Source organism: Mustela nivalis (assembly GCF_964662115.1).
Source record: "Mustela nivalis genome assembly, chromosome: 12".
NCBI classification, from domain to species: Eukaryota; Metazoa; Chordata; class Mammalia; order Carnivora; family Mustelidae; genus Mustela; species Mustela nivalis.
The window spans coordinates 59,445,135-59,465,141 of record NC_139031.1 but is presented as its reverse complement, the minus strand read 5'-3'; the positions used below and the strand labels follow the sequence as shown (position 1 = coordinate 59,465,141).

Genomic DNA, 20,007 nt, shown 5'->3' with positions numbered 1-20,007 from the left:
CATATGCTATTAGAGGATTTGAGACTACTGTAAGTATTTCCTGATATGACCATGTAACCACCTCCATCAAAAGCACAAGATTATAAAATTCCCTATTTAATCACTTTGAATGTTAAGAAATTATCAACATTGTAAAGGATGATTTGGATGAGCTATCTTATATTTAGTATATTCACAGAAAATAATATGGGACATGGCTAGATCTTAGCAATTTGGAATTTACTGAATCTTTGAACTGTGAATTTTAATGTTGGTGAATTTATCAATCATCATTTTCCCACTATTTTTAAGGCTATGAGGTGGTTGAAGTAGTTGTAGAAATGGCTAACACAATCATATCTAAATATATTACAACAAAACCATCAGTAACTACAGAATGTGGATGATAATGGAAAGAATCCATAATTTCAAAGTTGGGATCTGGAACTAACTCTTTTAGAAATATGTGTCAGAGCCAACCACTAGGGGAGAGTTGGATTTCACAGGAGGAGGAATTTCTGCGGTTGAGTTACTAATTGTGCTGTTACAGGGCATGTTCCATTTCCTTGTTAACTTGTTTGGTCAGTTATGCAGCCTTGCCCCACTCGCCTTGCTCTTTATAACCTATTGCCCCCTCTTTCACTGTTCCCTCCTGCTGCTCTGAAACAGCAGTCTGCACTTCCGCATTTACCGTTTGGTCCACAGCCCTCTTTTTCTGACTTTCACTCCCACCATTTCTTTGAAATGTTCATCCTATTGGAGCAATGGCTTCTGCTAAATCCAGGGGACACTTTGTTCCTTATCTACTCCAACTGACACTGTTGATTACTCCCTTTTATTTCAGCCTCACTCCCTCCCACCCCTGGCTTCCTGCTTTTCCTCCCTTTCAAGCCATTCTTTCTCATTCTTCTTCACAGGGTCTGCCCACCCCCTCATGTTTGTTTGTTTGTTTGTTTTTAAGGATTTCACTTTTGATCATTGTCTCTTTATACATTCTTCCTGAGCAAACTTGCCCTCACCCAAAGTTTCAACTATTCATCCACTGGTAAATCTCAATTTTATAGTCTCACTCAGAACTCTTACCTGAGATCTATGTCAGCATTTCAGACTATCTCCCAGATATTTCTCGTGTGTATCACAAGAACCTCAAACTCAACAAGTCTAAAAATGGAACTCATTAACTTCACCATCTCATTCCAAAATGGTTTCTCCTATTACTGTTCTTACCTTGTTGAATGGAGCTACCCATCTTTCAGACCTCAAACTTCAAATCTTAAAGTCATTGAGATGACTTCTCCCAGGGGCTTTACATTCAGTTGCTCACTGGACCTACTCTCTTCTACCTCTTGAGTGTCTCCTGAATCCTTCCCATACTCTTTATCACTGTGATACTATCTCATTGTCCTTGCACATGACACTTTCCCTCAAGTCACCATGCTTTTGCTTTGCACACATTGTTTCCTTTGCCTAAGATCCACTCTTGCTCTGCATCACTTTTCTGGTAAGTGTCTGATATCATCTCATCCTTAAATATTCAACTCTGATATTGCTCCGTTTATGATGTATTTCTTGGCCTCTTCCTCCCTCTTTCCCCTGTCCCACCTCACACCCCTGGAAAATTAAACAAGCCTTTATCTCCTATTTCTCATCAACTTGCAGACTTGTCTTGCCATTTTCCACATTTTCTGTCCCTTCATTTATCAACCTCACTCACTCACTTTGTCCTTATTAGAAAGCCCAGAACTTACAGTCACTCAACAAATGTACAGTCTCATGCAGTCATGTGGATAGAGATATAATTTTCTTTGTTTTCACCTTTACCTCAACCTGAGTTCATAGTTAAGCTTCTGTTTCTTTTTTATTTTTATTTTATTTTATTTTTTCAGTGTCAAGCTTCTATTTCCACAGAAGCATTAAAAATAAAATAGTCTTGTCCTATAAGGTGAACCTTGTTTCTCATGAAAGCAAATCAGACCTATCTACCCACCCTCTTTCCTATCCCCCAGGTATAGAGGGTGTTTATGTGTGATATTATGGCCTGGGGATGGGGGACTGGGTTGAGACTGGAAGTGAGTCTGGTTTGCAGTGTTTAGCCCTCATTCCTCTCTAACATTCATTGAGACTTTGCCATTTCATTCGTTCTTGAGCTCTGGGCTTTGAACTTTGGCCTCTGTCCCAAGATGGTTCCTGGAAAATATCTATGGCCTTACTTTGGTCTTTTGTTATCTTACCCTTTCTGGTTCCGTCAGCCATTATAGTAGCCCCTCTGGAATTCTGCCTTATTTTTCCCATACCACATGCTGTTGTGGGGATACTGTACCCACATTGTACCCGTGTTCATTGGTCTGACTGCGTGGACACTGCCTGCAGTTGTTTCTACTCTAATGTTCAAGGTCATGGATGAATATTTCACAAATGGGTTGGAGGGGAATGCACTGAGCTCTTGTCAGAGATTCACTGCATCTGATCAAGTTTCCTAGTTCTCTTGTAATCCCCATACTCTTCTCTTCTTGGACCTGACCAACCAGTCTCATACTATTTCACGGTGTTAACCCCTAAGGCCAAGACTCTGGTTCCTGATATGCAAAACCAATTTTCTGTAAATTGTTTACAAACTTAAAAATGTACAGACTTAAAAATTTACAGACTTAAAAATGTTCATTTAAGAACAACAACAACAACAACAACAAAATGAGCAAAGTCTTCTTTGTTCTGGGTAAATTTGTCATTATCTGAAAGTAATCCATTTTACTAGTTTTATAAGGAGAAAGCCTTGAGGCAATAAGAAAAGATAATGGGAAAAATAAATCTAGTGTTAAATATCTAAAATTTACCCTTCAACAGAAGTAGGGATGAATGGTATTTACTGTGCAGTTGGTGTGTGCTGGATGCTACAGTATAAAGATGGAAACCAGATAGTCATTGACTGGCAGGTGCTGTCAAATGGTGAGAGGCACAGACACATACACAGCTTGGAGTATGATGAGGTAGAAGGAAGGACTGGAACGGAGACGCACACATTACAATTAGAGAATGGATGAGGATACTAGGAAAGACTGCTCTCAAGGTATTAGGATTTATGTTTTCATTCTTACAAGCTCACATTAGAATCCTTAGGGAGAGGTTTTTAAAATACTGTGTAATATGACCCCTAAAGATTCTGATTTTAAAGTTTTGGGATGGGACTTTGGGTAAGTCCTTTTTCAGTTAACATTGAGAACCATTTCAATATGGGAAAAGTCTAAAGGTGCTGGAAAATTCAGGGTTAATTACGTGTCTGAAAAAACCAGATCAGTTAAAAATAGTTAAGTCACCAATTTGTGTGGCTGCCAGAAGTTATTTTTGATGAAGTGTGACTGTAAAACTTCTTTGTTTCACCAAATACTCGGAAGAGTATGGAGAACATAATTTCACCAACTCTCCTTATCACTACAAAAACAATGCTCCAGAAGCTGTCATCTGGTCTCAGAAAGTGACACCACTATCAGCAGCCAAGCTAGAGGGGTCCAAGTCATGGCGCTCTCTCCTTGTCCTCCAGTTTACACTCAAAGGGCATTGTTGACCAATCCTGTAGGCTTTAACCTTCTAGCTATCCCTTGGTTCTTCTTTTTTCCATAGCCACTGCTCTGCCCTAGTTCACAGGCAATCTCTTCCTTTCCGTTCACCAAGCCCTTAGTGGCCATGCACAATCACTCCATTCATCTCCCATTCTTCAGTCAGAGGTGTTTTAAAAATACATATATGCATCATGGAATGATGTTGAGTTGCCTTGGCTTTGAACAATAAGATAGGATATAAATAAACACTTGTTCATCTAAAAACACCCCAAAAAAGTCATGGTTTAAAGCTTATAAATAGGAAAAGGTAGATTCCTAGAGGTATCTCACAAGTCATTTATGGTGTTTAAGTTATGCTTAGAGAGCCTCAGGCAAAGAGGATATCTGAACAAGCTTTTTTTTATATTTTGTTAACTGGATCTAAGGGAAAAGTAAGCACGGTAAAAATAAAGCCAGCAGAGGCAAGGGAGAGCAAGAGGTCTGGCTTCTCTTCTCCTTTCATAAAACTGTAGATGTATTTAGAGTAAATAACTGAGCAAAGGACAAAAGAGTAATAAGTTTATGCTGAATTCTTTGCACGTGTTATGAGTCAACATCACATGGGCTGTTCTGACTGTTCCTTTAAACTCAGCTTCTGAAATCTTGCTTCCCTTCAAGGGCATCGTTGAGCATTGTTTTATTTCTCCTCTTATTTCCTGCCCCCAAAGGAGGTTTGGCTGCACTTTGATGTTTTACTTGTTAACTCTGACCATGTAGTTTAAAGGAAATTTTAGAAACCTCTAGTCTGTCCCCAGTATGGTTGTTTCCATAAATACCACTCACTCCCTTATTGGTGGTCCAAACAGATTGCCCGTAACTGTTGTCTTTACTCCCTCATTTACTTTTCCAGTTATCCAGAGTAATTTTGTTTTCCTTTCCTAGTTTGTGTATTCAGAGTTAATTATAATTGGACAAACTTCAACTACAGGTTGTTCATGGGCAATTTGTACATCAGCAAATTTTGGCCAAAATTTAAGTGCATTTCATTCTGAATTGAATCGATCCTTCCATATTGACAGGGGGTTTTATGTCCCTTCCCCCAAAGAAGTATAACATTTAGTGTTGAATTGTTAAATTCTTTAGAATCTTAGAGTGTAAATAGTTGCCTCTGAAACCATGTTTGTTTTATCATTTTCAGGGTCTCAACTGCTTAAATCAGCTTTTTTTTTTTTTTTAAAGATTTTATTTATTTATTTGAAAGACAGAGATCACAAGTAGGCAGAGAAGCAGGCAGAGAGAGAGAGAGAGAGAGGGAAGCAGGCTCCCTGCGGAGCAGAGAGCCTGATGTGGGGCTCGATCCCAGGACCCTGAGATCATGACCTGAGCCGAAGGCAGCGACTTAACCCACTGAGCTACCCAGGCGCCCCTTAAATCAGCTTTACCAAAGAATTTTTATCTAAATTCCATCAAAGTATCATAAATAAAACAACTTGTGTTTTACTATTTTAAATTTTACTTTTTTTCTTGTTGTTGTAATAGTATGCATCACCTGTTACACCAATTCGGGTATTTTTTTTTTTAGCTCTGTGTCGTGTTCTTGGTTTTTTTTTAGCTCACTCCCTCCAAAAAACAGGGTAAGTTGAATTATGGGAGCGTTTTTCAAGCACAGGGCCAATGGAGCACAGAGTTTCCTTGTGCACAGAGCAAAGAAGTGGTCTTACCCAGCTACCTCTGAATAGAGTAAGTGTTGGTAGTGCAGCTTATTAATAGTACTATACACATTTATTTAGCACAGTAGAGCTTTGTTAAAATGAGATGTCCTAACTGCATCATACATCCATGAGAGAATTTAAATTGCTCAAATTTAATGAATTGCTTAAATTCTGTTTAAAATCTAAACAGATTTTCTATTTAAAATCCAAAGCACGCTTTAATGTGTTGCTGCCATGATTGAATGAAATATATTTGCAGAAAAACTTAAGTAGCCTTGAAAAAAGAGGGTTTTTTAAATTAATATTACTCTTTAAACAATTCTGGCTTTGGGCAATTTATAATTAAAGTCCATTTTTTATTGTATTTCTTATCTGAATTCACCACTGAAAATTAAGTCTAGGAAATAAGATAATATGTCAGTTTTATAGAAAGAATAACACAAAATTAACTGAAAATAATAAAAGAGTAAGCATAACACAAAGCATTCATTTTCATGCCCAATAAGAAACTTTCTTTTTAAGACTTTCTTATTTGACAGACAGAGATCACAAGTAAGCAGAGAGGCAGGCAGAGAGAGAGGAGGAAGCAGGCTCCCTGCTGAGCAGAGAGCCTGATGCGGGGCTCAATCCTAGGACCCTGAGATCATGACCTGAGCCGAAGGCAGAGGCTTAACACACTGAGCCACCCAGTCACCCCCCAATAAGAAACTTTCTTTAATACCTTTTTTAGTGACTGGGTCATCTTTGAGTTAAAAAGGAAAATTTTGCTTCCAAACAGTTTAATTATTTTTATGAGCATTTCCTAGATGTGTTTTTTGCTATTTAAAAATTTTTGTTATTGAAGTGTAGTTGACATACAATGTTATATTCGTTTCAGGTGTACAGCATAGTGATTTGACGACTCCGTACATTGTACAGTGCTCACCACGATAGGTATAGTTACCTTCTGTCGCCATACAACATGTATTACAATGTTAATGAGTATATTCCCTATGTTGTACTTTTCATTCCTGTGACTTCATTATACCTGGACGTTTGTACCTCTTAATTTCCTTCACCTATTTCATCCATGCCTCTCCCCTCTGACAACCACTAATTTGTTCTCTGTATTTCTGATTGTAGTTCTGGTATTTGTTTAGTTCTGGATTTTTTTCTTTCTTTCTTTTTTTTTAAGATTTAGATAAATTTAAGTGAAATCATGTATTTGTCTTTTCATTTTGTTGCTAGTTTTCTTCACTGTGCAGAAGCTATTTAGTCTGATGTGGTCCCAGTTGTTCATTTTTGCTTTTTCTCCCCATTGCCTGAAGAGACATATTAAGAAAAGTATTGCTGGGGCGCCTGGGTGGCTCAGTGGTTAAGCCGCTGCCTTCGGCTCAGGTCATGATCTCAGGGTCCTGGGATCGAGTCCTGCATCGGGCTCTCTGCTCAGCAGGGAGCCTGCTCCCTCCTCTCTCTCTCTCTCTGCCTGCCTCTCTGCCTACTTGTGATTTCTCTCTGTCAAATAAATAAATAAAATTAAAAAAAAAAAAAGAAAAGTATTGCTAAGGCTAATATCCAAGAGGATCCCCCCTGTGATTTCCTGTAGGAATATAACGGTTTCAGGTCTTACATTTAGGTCTCTAATCTATTTTGAGTTCAGTTTTGTGTATGGTGTAAGAAAGTTGTCCAGTTCTACACTTTTGCATGCAGTGGTCCAGTTTTCCTAACACGTTGAAGAGACTATGTTTTCCCCAGTGCATATTCTTGCCCCTTTTGTCATAGACTAATTGACTATATAAGCATGAGTTTATTTCTGAGCTCTCTGTTCTGTTCTATGTGTCTACTTCTGCACCTCCTTCATTTTGATTGCTGTAGCTTAGTAGTATATCTTGAAATCATGGATTGGGGTATCTCCAGCTTTGTTCTTTTTGCCATTTTTAAAGTAGAAACTGAGGTCCATCTGTAATGGTAAGGAATATTTTCTATAACTAAATTTATCTGTGAACTGATACTGCACATAAAAACTCCTAACCCAAGGTCATTTCATAGAAAATATTTGGGGATCCATGGACAACTGTAAAATTCTACATTAAATGATAATTATGTTCATCAAATTATTATTTGCAATTCTCTTCTAAACGCATTTGACCAAGCTAGCATAATGCTTAACAGAAGCTAATAAAATTTAAGTGTGATTTTATATAATCTCTTTGAAGTCGATGAGAAGTCACTTACACAACTAGGTTAGGGAGAACACAGACATCTGTTGGACGATTAGATAAATGCACAGCAAATCAGTCGTGTAAGTTACAAGTAAGTCTGAGAAATCTAGAGCTCTAATCTTCTGATCCAGTTCCTGTATTTCACTATAACATAGATATTAGAAGTTTGCTTTCTCAGACCCACTGAGAAAAGAATCATGGGCAAAATCTCATGGGGATAAGATGGGAAAGAAACCTGAGCCAAGAGCCTAGGGGTACTGAGCAGAGAAGCACACTTGGCTGCACTGGGTCATTAGATGTTGCAGATCCTTTGCAAGTGCTCAGGTTCCTGTTTTTTGTTTTTGTTTTTTTTTTTTTAATCACCTTTCAATGCCACTACCTGATTTCATTATTTTTTTAAGATTTTATTTATTTATCTATTTCTTTATTTGAGAGAGAGAGTGGAGGGGGTGAGGGTCAGAGGGAGAAGCAGACTTCCCGGTGAGCATGACCCTGAGACTCCAGGATCATGACCTGAGCCGAAGGCAGTTGCTTAACCAGCTGAGACACCCAGGCGCCCAACACCACCACCTGGTTTTAATACACGGTGATAGGTATGGATGAATGGTTGGGCACCATTTGCTTTCACTCTTTGGAATTGCTGACCTGGGCATAGTATTCAAATGGATTCCAAATGTGAGTCTCCTCTTCGGATGCCCAGATGTAAAAAAAGAAATTAGAGAGGAAACAACAGCAGTGCACCATTCTTTTAAAAACAGAAAAGATATTACCCCTTCACTGCATAGACTGGTTCAGAGTCTAGAGTGAAAGGAGTTACAAGGCGTAGTCTTTTTTATTTTTCTTATAAAGACTCAAATTGCTAAAACGTATATTTTATTTTTGAAGAGGAATATGGAATAATTGCATCAGGAACCTAGGGATGGGGTGAGGGGTCAGAGAGTCTCCCCCAGGCCTGTGTAATTCAAAACTGGGTGTCAAGGGCCGGGAAGAGAGCCCATTTTAGGCAATCAGTAAACATTCGTGAATAAAGTAATGACTCTGGACTGGAAATATTTTAGCTTCAGAGAAAAGAGCCATTTTCTTTTCTGTGGCTTCTGTGGATGCTGGGTGCTCTTTTATCTTGCTCTTGCTAATTGATGTGCTCTTTTATTTTATTTTGTTTTTTTAAAGGATTTATTTATTTATTTATTTGACAGAGATCACAAGTAGGCAGAGAGGCAGGCAGAGAGAGAGAGAGAGAGAGAGGAGGAAGCAGGCTCCCCGCTGAGCAGGGACCAGTCCCCCGCCCTTGTGGGGCTCCATCCCAGGACACCGGGATCATGACCTGAGCTGAAGGCAGAGACTTAACCTACTGAGACACCTAGGTGCCCCCTTTAAAAATATATATATATATATTTATTTATTTGACAGACATGACATGCTCTTTTAAGTACTGCAAACACAAGGTTGTATAGCTGGTAAGTTACAGCTGGGTCTGTTTCCTTCACACTTAGCCAATGCGTTAATCACCTCTCCAAAATGCACTGTGCACAAACTCCATGTGGAACCATTTTGAAAACAAGTGTAGTACAAATACATTATTAGCATTTGTTGTCTACACGTCGTCTGTCCTTGCCAGCTTTCTCTTATTCCTCTGTCTATTCCCAACGTCTAGCTCATCGCAGGCACTTAATACATGTGACATTAAAAAAAGAGAGAGGAAAAAAAATATTAAGTTAGATAAAAATTGAAGGTTTTCTTCCTGCGTATACATGCCTCTCTCCATCTGTTGAAACTGTATATCTTTAAAACTCTTTCTTCGCAAATACAGAAACGGAGATTTTGTTCCTGCTCCCACTTAAATGGAACTGTATTATCCTGTGACTTTATTTTATCTTTGAGGGTATACCTTGAATGATTTTCTGTGTTGGTATTTTAAACACTTTTCTCAGTTTTTACGCATTAAAGAACAGTCTGAAATCTCCATATAACAACATTTACATAGCCATCCCCCTACTGATGGACATTTATGGGGTTTCTGTTCTCTTTCTCTGTTTTTATAAACCATGTTTGCATACCTCCATAGGATAGATTCCCAGAAGTTGAATTTCCTGATCCTAAAAGCACATGTAATTTTTTGATACAAAACCAAATTTCCCTCAGAAAGCCTGTATCAGTTTATGCAACCCAAATAGAAAATTACAACACTCATTCCTATTTCCCTGCCAAGTATAGGTGCCATTACATTTTTCTTTCTTTCATTAAAACCACATTAAATGGAGAAAATGATATTTTATTATTAGTTTACATTTGTATCTATATCTTCTGATATTGTCTAAAATATACAATATTTTAATCTAAATGACAGCTAATATAATCTATTGATTTTAGAATACATTGAACTGTCATAAATGTCTGTTAAAATATAACTTTGATATTATCTGTTTTTTTTCTGTATCATAAATACATATAACTATTATCCTATTATAGAATATTTAATATCTTCCCAATGTCTCACTAGTATAATTATATAGCAATAAAACTCCTTTTATATGTGGTTTCTCCCTAATCTTTATGAATAACTTATTAAAATGAATTCCAGATAGTGATATCACTGGGTCAAAGGTTTTAATTCTTTTTATGGCTTTTGATAAGATTCATTAAATTGCCAAAAGCATTAGATGAATTTTTATAATCATCAAGAGCACATTACTGTGACAGATTCTTTACTACCTTTCTGAAATAGGGTCAAATTATTATTTTAAACTTAGGTAAAACATACAAGTATACTTTCATAAATTGTAATTAATGGATACACACAAAGAATGGTGAGATATATAATTATATTTTCCATTTGTAAAAAATGGTTACTTCATAATGCTAACTGAAAGCAACCGATACAGAATGAGGTGTACACATGTAAAATTATATGTACCGCAACAATAGATAACTTTCATTTTATTTTTTATATCTTTTTGTTTTTTCCCTAATACTAACAGTGAGTATTACAACAGGACTAACTGTCCTCCACATGTTTCTGGGTCAAAAGATCTGTCTCTTTCTTTTAGGAAATTTACCAGTGGTGTGGTTCCTCCTGCAACAAATACGAGCGTCTGAAGGCAAGCCAGGTTGCCATTGGCATTCGGGACAATGAGAGAAAAGGAAGATCTCAACTGATTGTGGTGGAAGAAGGAAGTGAGCCATCAGAGCTCAGAAAGGTATTGTGACTTGAGTTGTTTTTTAAAGGTTTACCACTGTCAGTGGTGTGTGTGTGCGTGTGTGTGTGTCTGTCTGTCTGTCTATCTGTCTGTGTGTGTTACTTTTAACAAATTCCCTAATACTGGGCCTAGGCTAAGATTAGGTAAGGGGTAACATCAAGGTTATCAAAGTCATGATATAGAGAAAATAGAAAGTCAGTTCTCTTTTCTTTCATCACTGGTATGCCCACCAGAGGAAGCTCTGACTCCATCTTCTGTGGTGTAGGCAGTCAGATGGGTAACACTTTGACCTTGACTATAATAATATATTTTGGAAGGAAAATAATAGTTTATTCATGTGGGATTCTGAATATATATTGCTTAATGCTGTGATAATGCTGTGATGCAATTTTTAGCATTCATTACTCTAATAAAAGAATGAAATAAAATCTTATTTTAAGAGAATGAATACACCAATATTTTATATATTTCAATTTTAAACTAAGAATTCTCAGCAAGACCCCTGTGATTTTAGTATACTTGTTGAATTAATTTGAAAATTATCTTCACAGCTCTTTATATCTTTGTTATTTACTTAACAATTATAGCACTCTTGGACATTTAGTTGCCACCAGTTTTTCCCCTTTAAAAAAAACAGCAACGAGTGCCTCAGTGTGTATATTTTATATTTTCCCTTAAGATTATGTTAAGAAAAAAAAAAGATTATGAGTTAAGGGCATAATCATATTCAGGTGTCTTGACATGTTGATACATTGATTTCCATATGTTCATTCCACAGTATTTACTGAACTACGGTGGTATGTCAGGCACTAAATGTTTGTACCAATGTTTTTTTTTTTTTTTAAGATTTTATTTATTTATTTGACAGAGAGAGATCACAAGCAGGCAGAGAGAGAGAGAGAGAGAAGGAAGCAGGCTCCCTGCCGAGCAGAGAGCCCGATGCGGGGCTCGATCCCAGGACCCTGGGATCATGACCTGAGCCGAAGGCAGCGGCTTAACCCACTGAGCCACCCAGGCACCCCTGTACCAATGTTTATTCTCTCATGACTTTGCAGAACCCTGTGAAGATTTACTGTTATAATAATATCATTTTGAATCTTTCTGTGTTTAATAGTAGCAGGTGGTATCTCTGTGAGTTTTCATTTCTTGGGAGAATACACATTTTCCCCTTGACTTTAGCTATCTACACTCCAGTTTTTCTTTTCTTTTTTTTTTTTTTTTTTAGTATTTTATTTATGTGTTGGAGATACAGAGAGAGAAAGAGTGCACAAGCAGGTTGGGTATAGGCAGAGGGAGAAGGAGAAACAGACTCCCCACTGAGCAAGGAACCCCTAAGATCGTGACCTGAGCTGAAAGCAGATGCTTGACCAACAAGCCACCCAAGCATCCTTGCACACAAGTTTTTCTAACAACTGTCTTATAAACATGTTTTTAATAATTTTGATTTAGAGCAATTTCCATGCATTAGAGTTACTTAATGTAGTAATAGCCTACATAGTCCAGTGAACAAAAATTATATGGGATAATTTTATTGTCATAATGTCTTTAAACTTTATTATTTTAATAACTACTAAACACAGACTTTCATGTTAGTAATGTTTTAGAAATGACTTTTATTCAGTGGGAAAATGTTCATAGTCAAATACTAAGAGAAAAGGCAGGATATAAAATTTTATATACTGTAATATCTTTTTTTTTCATTTTTAAAAATTTTACTTATTTATTTGACAGACAGAGATCACAAGTAGGCAGGGAGGCAGGCAGAGAGAGAGGAAGGGAAGCAGATTCCCTGCTGAGCAGAGAGCCCGATGTGGGGCTTGATCCCATGACCTGAGCCGAAGGCAGAGGCTTTAACCCACTGAGCCACCCAGGCGCCCCTATACTGTATATCTTAATATATGTTTATATTTAGGTATATAGCTGTATATTTGTATATACATATATACCTGGGAAAGATAGGCTGAAACATTGCCAATATTACCAATATTGTCTTCGACTCTTGGGATATGGCTCCTTGTTCTTTTTTTCTTTATTTGTCCTTGCGTTTTCAAAATGTATTATAATAGACGTGTATTCCTTTTATTATTTTTTTATTGTTTCACATGTTTTCCTTTCGTGATCAGGAAAAAAAGGCCAACTAAAAGAAAAACAAAGTAAAATCAGGGATTAACTGAGTTTTCAATAGTTGTAATAACACTGCTAATAAGTTAGACTTTGAAAACTATTCAAAACAATTTCTTGAACTTTTAATATTCTTTCAAGACCTCTGTTCTAGATATGTAATTACCATTTAAGTCTTCCAGATCTCATATTTGGAAGCAAAAATCTATAAATAAGATGTGTTTCTAATTGATTATAATGTCTCATTTTAATAATGAGTCTTTTGCAAAGAGTGGACTCAGGACCAAGATTCGTTCTGGTGCAGTAGTAAAGGGGGTGCTCTGGTAGGCATCAGACTAGCTTCTCTTCTGTCATCTTGGGTCCTCAGGAAGTCCCTTAACCTCTGTTGTTTCTGGTTCCTCATTTGTAAAGTGCAGGGTTAGACAGAGTGGCTTCTGTGGTCCCTTTGGTTTCCAGCAATCAGTGATCCAACCTTGTCTCTTAGGCAGTTTCCGTGTTTAATTGCCAGGGAGTCTGTATTCTGTACCAGGAAGTGAAGGCACAGCCTGAAGGCCCCAACTGTGTGTGTATACATTTGCTTGCTTATTGGATTTCATTTAGAGCTTTGAGAGAAAAAAAGATTAAGCAGTAAATTAATACTTTAATTAATACATTACACTGTTAAAGTTAAAAAGAAAATGCAAATGAAGAAGAAAATTGTAAAATATAACTTCAGTTTCAAAATATTATTGATAGAGGGGCACCTGGGTGGCTCAGTGGGTTAAGCCTCTGCCTTCGGTTCAGGTCATGATCTCAGGGTCTTCGGATCGAGCCCCGCATCTGACTCTGCTCAGTAGGGAGCCTGCTTCTCCCTCTCTGCCTACCTCTCTGCCTACTTGTGATTTCTGTCAAATAAATAAATAAATAAAATCTTTTTAAAAAATAAAATATTAGTGATAGAGATAAGGGACATGATTTCATTCAGGTATACATTTTGTTCCTTGCCAGTTCATCCGGTGGGGGGAAGCTGAAATATTCTTGTTTTTAAGATTCATTTATTTGAGAGAGAGAGCCTGCACACATGCGTGCATGAGTGGGGGGAGGGGGAGAGGGAGAGAGAGAATCTCAAGGTGACCCCAGCTGAGCATGGAGCCTGATGTGGGGCTTGATATGGACCCTGAGATCATGACCTGAGCCAAAACCAGTAATTGGATGCTCTACTGTCTGAGCCACCCAGGAGCCCCAGGAAGTTGAAATATTCCGAACAAAGATAAGAAATACAGTAACAGTATAGTTAACCATATGCTGCAATATAATATTTCAAATAATATTCCAATTTGTCATACCAAAGTTCAACACAAAGACTTGCGACCATATTGATCAAGGTATCACTTTTATTTAATGAGCCTAAATTAATATCACTTGGCAGTTGTGTCTGAATGAGGCAGTTTTTCCTTTAATTTGTGCCTGAAGTGAGGGAATAGTGTGATAAGCCTTGTAAATAAGATAGTACAGTTCTAAGACAGATGGACTATATAGAAGGATAGATCTTTGTCCCCACAAAGTCCATACTGGATTTGATAAACTAATAAAAATATAAAACTAGAATGCCAGGTTACATTTTCTTTATATTATTCCTCATGCTTTTTATAATATTAGTGATACTATACAATAAAAAACTAACAGTAAGAGTATATTTTCTTTCAGCTATTTTAGGACAATTTCATCTTATCCCACTATATATGTGCACACATATGTATACTACATATGTAATCTGTATAACTATGCATATACATATTTATCTGTAAAAAGGACTTTAAAGTGACTTTGTCAGGAAAGCATGGCTCATTGAGGTAAATATAATATATTTCCAGGGGAAACCCAGAGGCAATCCTCAGCTCTGGGTTAACATTCTAGTAATCAGGGAAAAAAGTACTAGCATACTGTTAACAAAATATTAAAATATTTAAGTACCTGCATACAAACAAATGAGCCATGCAAATATACAGGGAAATGAAGTCCTGTGCCAGGCATGGTGGAGAAATTAACTATCAGTGTTCAATATCAATGAATGCTGGCAACTGAAAAACAAACCAAACTGAATATAGATTTTAATGAAGACTGACAGAGTGCATGTGGACAAGACAAACAGGTTAATCAAAAACCACCTCAAAGCAAGGAGCATATGCACTACAATTAAATACCAGTTGCTGTGATATTCGCTGTCATGGAGCTCTGTTGCTTCATGATGACTTAATTTCTCTCATCTTGCTGTTCTGCAGGGTTTAAAGGCAAGTGGCTCCCTGGCAGGTTGAATTTTCTATGTGTTCCTTAATCTTTCTAGCTGCACTTTCTTTACATCATGCAAGTACTTTTTTTTTAAAAGATTTTATTTATTTATTTGACAGAGATCACAAGCAGGCAGAGAGGCAGGCAGAGAGAAAGGAAGGGAAGCAGGCTTCCTGCTGAGCAGAGTCCGATGTGGGGCTCGATCCCAGGACCCTGGGATCATGACCTGAGCCGAAGGCAGAGGCTTTAACCCACTGAGCCACCCAGGCACCCCCATACAAGTACTTCTTGTCATTAACCCCCAAATTTCATCATCTAGACCTTTTTTTTTTGCCACCATCATGGCAAACATCCAGGGCCTACCATGTGACTGGCATTCTTTTGTGGGCTTTACAAAAATGAGCTCATTTAGTTCTCACCACAGCCCCAGGAAGAGGATACATCTGTTATCCCTTGTATTGGTTTGTGTTCCTCCAAAAGCCAACTCTATACAAGGACTTGGGGGCAGGTGGTTCTTTGGAAGATGATCCTGGAAGCAGCAAGTAGGAGTAAAGTGACGCTTATTGTTGGTAAGTAATTTTCTGCTGTGGGGCACTGGGGCTTAGTCCCAGAGGGACCCTATGAAAACTGTATGAATCACCCTTCAGAATCAGCCCACAGGCACTTGACATTGCTGCAGAATTTAGCCAGTAATTCCCATCTTTCATTGGTTGAGGGTCACTCATTGGGGGTTAACTTCCCAGAATTCCAGTCTTCCTTGTGTATGGATGCAGTATAGCTCAGTGGCCAGATAATACCATCAGAGAGCAAAAGTCTTTGACCTTTAAGAAATTATCTTACAGATGATCTCTGAGGTAACAAGTTGGAATGGGTGGAGCACCAATGGGATCTCTAAATCCTTACTTTATGGATGAAGGAAGTAAGTCATGGAGAGGCTGCCTAACTTGCCCAAGGGAAAGTGGGAATGGGAGAATGGTGATTCACAGGGCAGTCTTCATTACAGAGGAACCATCTTAAATATACAGAGAGATGGGAATTCCATCCACTGCAAAGTTATTTTAGAACTACCAAAATTATGCCACATACTTTTGACAAAGTATTTTATGTTTTATTTTATGTATTTTATGTAGTATTTTATATATTATTTTATGTATTCCTTATCATAATACCTTTAGTGGCATAATGTTTGTCTTCAGTAGCCTGACTTGTCCCTTTGTTTCATCCCTTGCTGTCAGCATGAAACCTTTCACCCTTACTATGGAGGGTAATACAGGGTAATTGGGAAGACATTTTCTTGGAAGGAAAATACATTTTTTTTTTAAGATTTTATTTATTTATTTGACAGAGAGAAATCACAAGTAGATGGAGAGGCAGGCAGAGAGAGAGAGGGAAGCAGGCTCCCTGCTGAGCAGAGAGCCCGATGCGGGCCTCGATCCCAGGACCCTAAGATCATGACCTGAGCCGAAGGCAGCGGCTTAACCCACTGAGCCACCCAGGCGCCCAGGAAAATACATTTTTTAATGTCTGTATAAAAGTATGGAAATATTTTTCAAGAACCTCAGAGTATATGAAAGCTTTTTGGAGTTTTTTGGTTAAATATTGGTGTTGGGAAATATTCTGAACTATATAGATGGAGAGGAAGCTTTCACAACTCTCTTGCCATAAAACTTGGCTTAATCTGATTAAAGAGAATATATAAATCAGGTTTATTTACCTCTCCCTAAAGGGATAGAGGAGATAAAATGGAATAAATATGGGTAAATATGTGCATATGTGTATGTGGTGATAAGGGACAATGAGAAAATACTCCCGGAAGTTTGTTTAGCTCATGTTCTCAGAGTACGGATGCTCTGTGTAGGTTTGTCTTCTTGTTGCCTCTAAAGAAGAATTTGGAGAAGAAAGGCAGTTTCTTCTTCATTCCTCCCCTCAACCAACCAATAGTAGTTTTTCCTCTGGTAATCACCAAAGTTGGTGAAAATAAGCAATAAGTGAAGAGGGGAGAAGCCCAGAGGCATTATGATAGAGAGCCAGTCTTGAGAGGAAGAGGGTGATCCTTCCCAGACAAGATACACTTTCTACACATCTCTGAATTTGAGAATTCTTACAGGCAATTTACATGTATTTAGGGTTGAAAACAAATGCAGTGTGTCTTGCCACTTCTACTTGCCTATGAGTGTGATAGCTGGTGGGTCATGTTAGACTTACTCACCAAATTTGGAAGCCACCTCAGAATCTTTCCCTGTAGACTGCTCCAGGAGCTTTTGGCAATTAGCAAGGACAGGCCAAACCTATTTAGCATCCCTGCCCTGAAAGTTAGCTCACTGAGAGGGGGCCACAGCTAATTTATTCATCATTATAGCCCAACTCTTTCTTATGGTGCTGATATATCATAGACACTCCATACATCAAACTTACTGATAAATAAACTGTAGCTAATGTGTGCTGACTCCCCAAGATAAGGTCATGTGTACAGGACTAAATGGGGGGAGAGAATTGAAACACATAGGAAGACCAGAGACTCCACCTTATAACCAAGGGCTAATGGTATCCTACATACCTCAGTTGTGGAGAAACTTCAAAGAAGAGAAGAGATTACTCTGTCTTGTTTTCCTTCTCAACATTATGATTCCCTTGCTGAGGCACAGGAGACTATTCTTCTGGTTTCGCTTGAAAAGGGATATTTCGATCTGTCTTCCAGGTGTAATTTTAAATCTAAAATAAAAGACTTTGACAAGGATACATGGTCAAGACATAGAGACTGCTTAATGACATCATTAGATCAAGACATAAATAAGTCATAACTTATTTAATATGTAGTAAGTGAATAAGTAAATATAAGCCCACAGGGAGGTGTATGGCAGGAAGCTCAGTGGTAAAATCATCATGCAATGAATCAGAGGGGTGACTGGCAAGGTCACACCAAGGAGAGAGAACGACCCTTTAAGAAAGGCAGGTTTCATTCAATGTATATATGGGTGGAGAAAGGAGTAGACCTGAGTTTTGTGGCATTCTCACGGCGTGTCTGGTGTGGTGATAGTCACTTCATATACATCATTTCACTTAATCATCATGATGGGTGAATGGCATTAATTATTAGACCATTTTAAGTGTAGAAACAAAGTCACAAAGTCACTCAGGAGTGGGTCCATCCAACTCAAAGTGCCAGTTCCTACCAAATGAGGATTGTCAAAAAGAAAGGGGTGATTGATGGTTATTGTGAAGCATACTAATTAGAAACTCCAGAGGCAAACAATGGGAGTCTCTCTTCAAGCACTAATCAGATAGAAATGTCGAAATGGGTTTGTGGTCTTACCAAAAAAAAAAAAAAAAAAAAAAAAAAGAAAGAAAGAAAAAGAAAAAAAAGAGAAAAAGAAAGAAGGAAAAGAAAAGAAAAATTAATGATTTCCAGAAAGAACAGGTGGGCTAAAATCTTTACCTGAGATTTGCTCTGGGACAGCCTCCTGACTCCCAGACCATGACCATTTGTCCAGGGAAGGTTTCCCTGCAAAGCTATTTGAACATCAGAAATGCTTGGCAGACTTGTCTTGATGGTTGAGATAGATGAAACAGATTAGATTAACAAAGCTGATGCACTAAAAACTTGACAGTGTAGCTGAGGGCTTTGAAAATACACCATGCCAGGGCTTCAGTTGGAATTTTGGGCTCAGATTTTAGTAGTTGGGCTCAGACTTTAGTAGTTGTTATTGTAACTCCCCAGATGGTTCTAATACATAGCTACTTAAGATAACTACTCTAATTTAATAAATTGGCATTCTGGCTTATGTATTTTAATAATTTGTGAGTTACCTTTTTCCATGTTATAGTATCTTGTAAGTTTACTTTCCATTGTATAGTAACTTGTCAATTTGCTCTCCACCTAAGAATAACTTAGGAGTTGGCTTTCTTGTGAGTTGTATACTCTGTAACTAGTCAATTTGCTCTCCATGTTGTAATAACAGGAGTTGACTTTCGTGAGTTGTACACTCTAAATCTAATCTCTCCTATTGTGAGGTTACTATCACACTGAGGAACAGACCTGCACCATGGTGAGTTTTCCAAGGTCACAGCATTCCTTGAGTCTGTTAGAGCTACACTGTCAAACACAGCATTGTCAGACACAAATGGCTGTTTAAATTAATTAAAATTAAGTAAAATAAAAATCCAGTTACCTGGTTACAGTAGCCACATTTCAGGTGCTCAGTAGTTGGAGGTTAGCTAATAACTACCATATTGGATAAGGAATATTTCAGTTACAGAAGATTCTATTGGGCAGTCCAGATTATTAAATAACCAAACCTCTCTTGCAGACTCGTCATTCACTTTATCCTTTTATCCAAACATGTACTTCCCATGCTTTCTCTCAGTCTAAAATAACTTTACCCACTATTTGATATATCACATTACCCTTTTTATTTGATTTATCAGTAACAGGATAGAAGTATTTCAAACTCAGGGAAGCACACACTGGGATCCGGAGAGCAAATGTTGGAAGATTAGGTGGAGCGAGCCAAATGGGGTCACAGCTTTTCTCAGAATTGCTTGTAATTTTATATCTCTGTATGTCTTTCCTGTTATCAAATATTTGTCTGACCTAAACCATAAAATTCCTGGAAGAAAGAAAATATATCATAACAAGGCTATATTTTGCCTTTATAATTTGTATCTATTCACCATATGTTAACAATTAACTGTGTGGGCTTTTTTTTTTTTTTTTCCAGTTAGGGAAAGGAATAAGACAGGAGAATGTCTAGGTAATTAAAATGTTAACTCTTAGGACCTGAGAGCTTCCTTTGTTTCTGGTGAGAACAGAAACAGCCATGCCTACTAGAGTGATGACCTTAAGAAGACTGTGACTCCGTTGCTTTGAGGAGCACTTCAGTAGGAGTTGGGAGGCCTGGAGTTTACATCCTGGCTTTACTCTTTTTTTTTTTTTTTTTTTTTTTTTTGTCCACTTTATTTTATTTCATTTCATTTATTTTATTTTCAGTGTTCC

At 37.7% G+C, this 20,007-nt stretch overlaps 1 protein-coding gene across 1 annotated transcript in view; it reads left to right on the top strand.

Annotated features, from left to right (window-relative positions):
- SCIN (scinderin) overlaps nt 1-20,007 on the top strand; it is a 76,649-nt gene that overhangs the window by 15,942 nt on the left and 40,700 nt on the right. The window contains exon 4 of the mRNA XM_082692712.1: nt 10,476-10,625. Coding sequence (XP_082548838.1) covers nt 10,476-10,625 — 150 coding nt within the window. The remainder of the gene's footprint in view (nt 1-10,475; nt 10,626-20,007) is intronic.